Raw genomic sequence first — 9,345 nt, 5'->3', positions numbered from 1 at the left:
CAAGTCATGGATCCCAGACAAGAACAGAATCCTGGAGGAGCTACATGGCTCATGGCAAGAGTAACATGAAGGGGAGACCTCACATGAAGAAACATTTCAAAAGAACTATTATTAAAGACAAATAAAAGAATAAATGAAAAGGGAGACCACACATGAACGAACAAATCAAAATAACCTTTATTATATATATATATGTATTAAAGAATACATTTAAAAGAAAAAGTGCCGTTAGTTTAGTGTTTTGTCAAAACAAGCAAACCAAAGTGTGCTGGAGACAAAGAGTAGCAGCCATCTTCCTTTTCTTCTCCCAGGCTCCATATGCCACTTCCTTTAACCCCTCGAACCGTGGACGTTATTGTTGGCAACCACTACACACCTCCACCTGCTGTGAAAGAGAAGTGATTGTCATTATGATACACAGCAGCACAGCACACGGTGACACAATGAAATGTTACGGGGCCAATTCCTTAACCGCTAGGCCACCACTGCCCCACCACTGCTGTGTCCCCAAGGGACAACTGTGGGGAGAAAATAGGCAAAGTAGTAACACCTTTAACACAATTCTTGAGTAGAACTAAATGCCAATGGAAATAAATAAATAAACGAGGGTCCACCGATGTAATTCGAGGCACGATATCAAATGAAGCTGTGGCCCGGCAAAGCAGCAACAGAACCTGCAACAGAGGGTTTGGTCAAGGTAGGAGCGCTGCCCTGGAAAAATTATATCAGCATCCGGTTCTTCAGTTGTAAAGAACAGCAGTTTCAGAACCATATATATTTAAAGGAAAGGTGTCCAAGAAGTTAGACATAAATATTCTAATGAATAATGAGCAGAGTATACCTAATCCTAATATGATGGAGAACATCAGAAATGAGAAATCAGATGAGGTGGATGGAAATGGGAGCATGAACGTCCCCAGTGACATCAAAGATAAAGACCAGCTCCACAAGGAATTTCATGACCTTTATTAACAGGCCATGGCCAATTATTCACAGAAAATGGAGTCTATGAAGTTTGATGAAGACAAAATTAACGAACTAAGAAGTTTTCATGAAAAGCTCTCATAGGAAGAAGAGAATGCCTTTGAACAAGTGCAAAACAGTCTTCAGAAAGCAAGCTGTGAATAATTTGAAGAACTGATAGAGGATTATAAATACAAAAAGCAGGATATTTTTCTGAAACAGAAGGAGCGGCTAGATGAGCTTTATGTCAAAATGGAAAGCGAGTGTCGAGAAATTAGAGAAACCACTGACAATAAGAGGCTGCAGTCAATGGCTGGTCTGCACGCAATGGAGATGCAGCTTGTGAAGTTCAGGGCTGAACTAGGCCTTGGTGTGGAGAAACTACGAGGAGCCATTGATCAATACGAAAAACAGAACATAGAAAACATATTATTTTTGGCCCATGCAAAAAAGTAAATTTTAAAGCTACAGGACAGACTAATGAGACTGAAAAAATCCCTGCAGAAGTACAAAAAATGAAAATATAATTTGCTAAAGAGTGGCACAGAGTGTGGGAAGATAAACTAGGCATTTCTATACATTTTTAAAAATATTTTTTGACACAGACAGTCTTTGGAAGCTGAATCTCTGAAAAATGTAGGACTGAATGCTAGTACTGATTGTGAGTTACTGAGCTCTCGCCAATTTTGAAAACTACTACTGTATTCAACTTGGGTGATCAGAATCTCTTCTCGTATAATATAAGCAACATTAATTAGATGATATCATCCAATTAATTTGTCTTATATTATACGATAAGATATACTGATCACCACATATATATGTGGTATATATGTGATATATATGAGTGAATACGATCACCTATATTTACTTTACATTTACATTTAAGGCATTTGGCAGACACCCTTATCCAGAGTGACTTACAACGTGCTTTCATGTTACAATCAATGAAGAGATCAATTCTGGTTCACTAGGACCCACAACTATGAATGCAATCTTTTTATTCACTCTGTTGTAGTTTCTATACATAACTCAGCGTTCAACACAGTCCTACAGCTGAGCTTACAAACAGACAGTAAACAAAGTCTAGATACTATCTTTCCAGAAGAGACAAATACAATGATGGACTAGAAGCACTCTGTATCTATATCTAATATGACCTGTTAATACAGCAGACGCAAAATACATCCCTCGCTGTATTTTCTCCACTACAGAAACACCAGCGGCCACATCGAACATGTTTCAGTGGACATTTACAAAACCACGCTGCATCTGGAAAGCCACCAGCATTGTGAAGGACACTACACACCCCTCACATGCACTCCACCCTCCTACCATCCGGACAAAGATACCGAAGTATTCGGGCCCTCATTGCCAGGCTCTGCAACAGCTTCATCCCACAAGCCATCAGACGCCTGAACACTCATGGACTGACACACACATCCACACACACTACCTCTGTTATATTGTTTGATTATCTGTCTGTAACACAATCTATTCATCCATTGTTCCTTTTTGATTATCTATCTGTAATATTATATGTTATAGCACTGTTTCATTTTGCACAACAATATTTGCACTATTTTTACATTGCACATTTTTTACTTCACATCATTGTTGTCTACATGTTTGTTGTTAAATGTTATTCTTGCACTGCCTGTTTGCACTTTATGTAGCCCAGTTTGTCGGTGTTGCACACATGCACTTTATGTCAGTATGTAACTTTGTCTAATAGTTCAAATTTTACTTGTAGCAGAAGGTTCCGGAGAAACGTTATTTTGTTTCACTATGTACTGTCTAACATGTATATAGCTGAAATGACAATAAAGTCAACTTCAACTTAAGTGAGTCCTATTTTTACAACACTTACAGGTTGTTTTGTGTTTTCACCATCGTATTTGTATGATAATTTTACCCTCTGTGCAATGTACAATAAATAATTCCACAAAATCCCTTTCATTTATTGCAAATTATTACATTAGCACAACAGGGTACAGATCTCTGTTTCCATCTGGCTGCACAGACATACTTGTCTGTAACACATGTAACACATAAGTGTCAACCTCGTGACTCGCGGGCCACATCCAGCCCAGCATGCAATTACATCTGGTTTGCGAGATCATTTAATATAGATGTATTAATATGGCCCGGCGACATGAAGAACTGATAACAGAAACTACAGATCCCAAAATGCAGCACCTCAGTTGGCTTATCCAACGTGATCCGTTCTGTAGGTAAAAGTTGCATTATACACTATAATATGCATAGACTATAATAATGTGTTCTTGTGGCAGAAGGGTCAAGTGTGGGGGGTGTCAACTGTAGAGCTCGTCAAAGATCATTGAGACATACTGTATGTGATTTTGGGCTATATAAGAAATAAATGTTGTTGTTGTAAGACTAAATTGTATCAGGCTGAGGAGGCACAAAAGGCATTTGAGTTCTTTTCTAGAACTTAAAAAAAAAACCTCTCAAATAAGTCCATGGATGTTCTATCAAACCGGACTATTGCGTGCTGTAATTCGATTGGTGCACTTAAACTTGTGCATATCTCCGATGCCATGTGCCTCTCCACATCTCAAAGGTTAGAGTTTTAAACATAAAAAATGAATGACTGCCTTTTGAAAAAGTACTGTAGGTAAGATTTTTTAACCTTGTGGAGACTTTTTACTCTAATACAATGTAAATACTTCAGTAAAGTACAGATACACAAAAATATTTAAGTACAGTAATGAACTACATTTACTGAGAAAAGCCACAATGTGGTTATGTGTGGCAGAAGCAAGTAGGAGTGCAGGGGGAAATCTGTAGCACCACTATGGAAACCTTGGGAAAATCTCTTTACCACAATGACAAGACCACACAGGTTACACAATTACATTACACAACCAGAAACTTGTTTCCAAAACTTAATACCAAAGTTAACTAGAAAAAAAAATTCCAAGAGAAATTTTGATGGGCCTGTCCGGGCATTGGTCACAGCATCGGGCGTGGTCTCTAGAGCTTGTGTCAGCTGTAAGAGCAGGCGGTCATATTAAAATGGCTGATGTGTCAGGAAGTCCACAGGAAGTGTGGTGACGTTTGGCACATGTTGCCAAATTAGCATTTTAACATTCTAAAGCTAGCATGCTAATGTCAAAAATTCTAACAGGCAACACATAACCAAACATTCCAGAGGAAGTTTTGATGGGCCTGTCCAGGCATTTTTCACAGGAGCAAGCATGGCCTCCTGAGCTGGTCTCAGCTGTAAAATCTGGTGGTGTTAAGTAGCCGAAGGAGCAGGCGGTCATGTGAAATTTGGTGAAATTTTAAAAATTTGTTTTATAACATGTAAATGATAGCATGATAAAAAAAATGCTAACAGGGCGTGGACAAGATGCGTCACGTTAAATTTGGTGATATTTGGGACATGTTTATAAATTAGCATGTTAGCATGATAATGCTAGCATGCTAACATAAAAAATGTAAACAAGGCAAGATGTGTGGACAAGATGTGTCACGTAAAATTTGGTGATGTTTGGGGCAAGTTGAAAAACTAGCATAGTAGCATGCTAATGTTAACATGCTAAAATAAAAAATGCAAACAAGGTGTGGCCAACACCTTGTTTAAATTTGTTGACGTTTGTAGCATGTTACAAACGCTACAGATGCTAAAATTAGCATTCAATGCATTCTAATGGGCAAATGACCCTGTCTGAGTGTTGAATAGCTTGGCCGCGCCCACTCCAATCGCTTAAAAAAGTAATAGCACACCTCACACAATAAAGTACTCATTTTTGATATACAGCATGCCGGTGTGCGTGCTTCGGTACGACCCACATTAAGTGCCGAAGAAAAGTCTGAAATAAGTCTGAAAAAAGGTGTCAATTTCACCCATTGACACCTTTTTGTTTTTCCAAAATTGTGCGGGATTCATGAATTAGACAGAGACGTCGGTCTTGGTGAGATCTACGAGACAACATCAACAACTTTTTTGTATGTCAAACCATCTGGACACAAAGTCCAAAAAAGTCAAATTTTGGACTAGGATAATAAACGCGTAAATTCGACCGAGCCAAGCCATATGTCACACCGTGCAAAACAAAAAGCCGCACGACCTGACATGAAATTTGTGTGTGTGCGATAAACAGTGTCATTGCAAATTCTAAGAAAGTGGTAGTGACACATCCAATATGTCAGATTGCATGACTCAGATTGGCCTCGCCACAACTCCCGTGTCTCTAGCTTTTACGGCTGGTCAGAGGGAGCTGAAAACGTCTTCCTCTGCACAATAGTAAACCATACTTTTTAAACTTTGAACTCAATTTGTGGGCGGACCATATGACCTACCTAAACAAACAATATGTCATATTGTGCAGAGAGGTCAGGCCTTCATACTGACAGGCCCAAATTACAATAAACTAGAATTCCCAATTTATTTTAAACGTCTGCAGAAAAGATTTCGCATCCTCCGGAGTGTCAGGGATGATTTGCTCCTAAAGGTTCCTCTCGGGTTCCCTGGGTTCTTCTGAAGAGCAGAGGCGGGCCCTCTGAGGACGATAAGCCGTTTTTGGGGACCGTAAAGAGAATAACCTGGCAGTGGAGAGGTTGTTGGGCCTGACATGTCGAAGCAGTCATAAAAGATGTTGTTAAATGAATCATAAATGAAACATCTTAAAGTCGCAGCAAGGGTCTGGCTCCAGCAGCTCGTGGGCGCAGAGGATGAAACCGGAGTCTTCTGCCATTTACTGGTGATCGATGCTCGCTGACGATAAATTCTGCAGATGCCAAGGTGAAACGGAGTTTCCATTTTATTGCTAATATATGAAAGAGTGACGTCCACAAACACTCTGATAAGAGAGTGTTACTGTTCCTTCAGCAAAGGTCATGCGTGTGATGGCAAAAGATGGCATTTTGAGGGCTTTGATACAAATTCAGGTAACACCCACAGATTTAAACAGAAAAGTAGGATATACCTTTTAGAGACACTCTGAAGGAAGCTAAAAAAGTACTGCAGAGAACTTAAATTTCGTTCAGGCAGCACAAAGGACAGTAGCATGGTAGCCTTTGTTCTCTCCGCCCATGTTGCCAGCTTCTGAGCTTTAAGTAGAGCTCTGTGCAAACCCACCGGAAGGATGGGCTCTGGAAGCTCTCTGAAGAACTGCTTCAAGAGGCCAGCCACGTCCAGGGGGAGTGCTGAGGACAGGCAGTCCTCGCCTTTGTCCAGCTTAGCCTGCCGAGACACAACACAACCCTGTCAAACAATGCCACCGGCCAAGGTCCCAGGGTTAAAAAGTGGAAGGTCAGACAGAGTCATCACTCACCTGTAGAGCCTTAATATGCGCAACAGAACCGGACTTTCTGAATATGCCCTCTGTCTGCATGTGTTCAAACAGACTTGTACAAGCGTCCTGCAAGAAACTGGAGAGAAAAAAAAATAACATTTACACAGAATTCTTAAACACAACCGAAATTTACTGAAGTTCGCCAAGAAACTTAACATCCATTGAATAAATCAAGAAACCATACAGGTACAGACAGGGCTCTATTTTCATTAGTTAAATTATGGGGCGTTCATCCCAACCCCACTTGATTTAAATTACTGATGTTGCTTAATGATCATTGCCAATTTATTAAAAAAAAAAACTGTTTCTATACAGGTCAACCTAGTCTTGTGCACACAAGTGCAAACTCACTGTTCAGTATACGCAAACATACCAAAAAATAAAAAGAAGAACTCACCATGGTACGCTGCCATAGTCCTGCACAAAACAGTGCTGTAAAGCATCCAGGGCAGTTCCAAAAATCTTCACCTGGGGCATAGAGGAGAGGGAGAAAACACTTCAAATCATTCCTCCAGAAATCACAAAACTTTTATTTCAAAACGAGCTAATATGCCTACAGCCAGTGGCAACCCTGCTCTGCCTGAATTCCTTTCCTCAGGACAGGCAGGCAGACAGGCAGGCGAGGTTTGCTCAGATGGGGGAAAACACGCAGCACTGATGAACGGTTCTATTCAAAACCACTTTTCATGTGTTCACATCCCTCCCCAGTCCCACTGAAGCCAGGCTGGTCGTTCCTGCACAACCAGAACAGCGAACGAACTGCTTTCATTACGGCGCAGACGTTGCTGGCGCTGCATCCCGGGTTAAAATGCATTAAAACCGAGCGCGATGCGGACATCTTGCTGCGCGGCTTGATTTTATTCCGGTTCTTCAATTTAATTCTGTATTCGGAGCGGAGGTGCTGCAGCACCGTACGCCGGATGTTTTCTCCTGAAACCTTCATCCTTAGCCCCTATCGGAGTCGAGAATAATGGTCTCTTGCCGCCAAACTCACTGTACTCAACCGAAATAATAAACTACGGGACCGATCGCGCCTCCGTAGCTCGTTACTTGGCTGACAGTCCGGTCACTTAGCAACAGAAATAAACAGTTCTCTATAAGCGTGCACATCGCGTGGTTTAAAAACAAACAAAACAAACGTGCCCCGACCTGAGCCATTTCACGCGAACGACTACACTACTACCCACACGTACTGAAGGTCTGAGGCACGGTGTAGTAACGGGTTTACACATTAAGAGGTCAACTGAAGGGAAAGAAATAGAAATCATGGTCAGACTGTGAGCAGCATGGTTACATGTGGTCTGATTTAAATCAGCACAGACATGCACTGTATTACAGCAGGGCCCATGTTCAGTCCAGTGCGAATGATCTGGAGACAAAAGTCATCTCTTAAAGGTCTACTAAAAACATCCAAAAGGTTTGGTCCGAGTGCGGCATACACAGTTGGAGTACAATATGACCTCTCTAATAAAGCATTTTAACACCGAAATATAAACCATGACCAGACATTTAACAATCTGAATTATTATCATGCACGGTTAACCTGAAAGTTCTTTCTATGCAAACAGTTTGAGTAAATATCACTATAAAAATTTTGTTTTGTTGCATTACTCACACAGTATGAGCATATGAAGAGTGTTTGAGACAGTCATTCTGAGTACTCATATTTTATATCTCAGGCCACAGTGCTGCCCTGTTGTGATTGGCTGAAAACTCCAGACTAGTTTTTGCTTGTGACATTTTCCTATCATTACAAAGCAATTTAAGGTCTGTGCACTTTGCATGCCTCTTGGACAATACGTTTGTCTGTTTTTTCTCAAGTTTGGACCCTTTTAAAGGAATTTTGCTTGCTGTAACGAGGATACCATTTTGTGGATGAACAAGGTGAGTTGTTTTCTCTATTCAAATACTACTAATTAGAAACTGCTGGAACATTTGTAGTTTGAAACGTGCATTTGAATGTGTGTAAATTATGAGCTCATCTTAAGTGAACAGTGAGCATTTGGCGCGCTTCGGTATTTCAGTCACTGTAACTCCTCGCAAATTTCCACCTGCGGTGCTCCTCGGGATGACGGGACGACCCTGGAAACAATGCGGTGCTCCAACGTAGCCAGAGGAAGCCTGCGAGTTGCCGGTAGCGCAGACTGCTATCTGGCTGCTCGTCCTCCCCTCTCCCCGCCGCTCGCCTGTTCACCCGGCCGGTGGACGGCGAATTCGTACGCCAGACCCGTGTCCGAGCACGGAGCTAAGAGGCTAATCGCTGGAGGCTTCAGACACCAGCGGATATTACACAACGAGATACTGCAAACGTTCATCCAGACTAACATACCGCTAATCTCCAGTTCTTTATCAGTTCGTTTTTCACAGTTCTTTTTTTGTTCTCCCTCCTTTACCTCTCACCATCTCTGATAGGTCAGAGCATCACAGACAATAAAATGAAACAGAAATAATACTGAACAATATTTAACAATAACTATTTACATAAAATGAACATAATAACATATGTACACATGCAGCATTCTAAAAATGCTTTGGAAATCCAAGTACTGCTCTGCCATCTGCGAGAAGAGAGCACAGCTTTTTAAACATTAGAGGTTAAAACATGCGAGGTTAATTACCTTCCAGAATTTCCTGAGGGAATGGATGTTGCTAGCCTTGAAGCCATTCGAGAGGCAATGGTTAATGAAATGCAGAAGAAAACCCCAAATGATTCTCTTATTAGAAAGAACATGGACATCACATTTGCTCTTGGACGAGAGGAGGTTGTAAAGGATGAGCCTGACATCAACCAGATGATCCAACGCTGTCTATTTTTTAGGTTTACCTGGAGTTTAACAGGATTGTTGGTAGAAATTTTAAAGAAGAATTCTTTGGTGTTCTTGATGGGTTGTGTCCAAGTTTGATGGAAATTTTCAAGAGGAAGACAGGTCGGATTGGAAAGCAATTAGCTGACCAACGGTGGGTTGATATTTCTCTTTTCTTCTTGTAATGGTATTGATGATTAGTTCAATACACTTCACCTGCAGCACCCAAAGTGCTTGAAAAACACTTTTACCTT

At 41.0% G+C, this 9,345-nt stretch overlaps 1 protein-coding gene across 2 annotated transcripts; it reads right to left on the bottom strand.

The window, feature by feature from the left end:
- Positions 1–230: 230 nt before the first annotated feature.
- Positions 231–7,321, bottom strand: LOC114763632 (rho GTPase-activating protein 11B-like). Of its 2 annotated transcripts, XM_028953402.1 has the most exons (4): positions 6,685–7,321; positions 6,267–6,363; positions 6,071–6,175; positions 231–385 (listed from the first exon to the last, which is right to left on the bottom strand). In XM_028953402.1, exons 1-4 carry the CDS (start codon positions 6,762–6,764, stop codon positions 353–355), a joined length of 315 nt encoding a protein of 104 aa, XP_028809235.1. In that variant the 5' UTR covers positions 6,765–7,321; the 3' UTR covers positions 231–352. The 2 variants fall into 2 exon arrangements, with proteins under 2 accessions (XP_028809235.1, XP_028809234.1); XM_028953401.1 differs by lacking the exon at positions 231–385 and having other exon boundaries at positions 5,557–6,175.
- Positions 7,322–9,345: the final 2,024 nt, after the last annotated feature.

This window comes from Denticeps clupeoides, chromosome 14 (genome assembly GCF_900700375.1).
Source record: "Denticeps clupeoides chromosome 14, fDenClu1.1, whole genome shotgun sequence".
Taxonomy (NCBI): Eukaryota; Metazoa; Chordata; class Actinopteri; order Clupeiformes; family Denticipitidae; genus Denticeps; species Denticeps clupeoides.
Note: the sequence above shows the minus strand (reverse complement) of the source record. Positions and strands in the feature narration are given on the sequence as shown.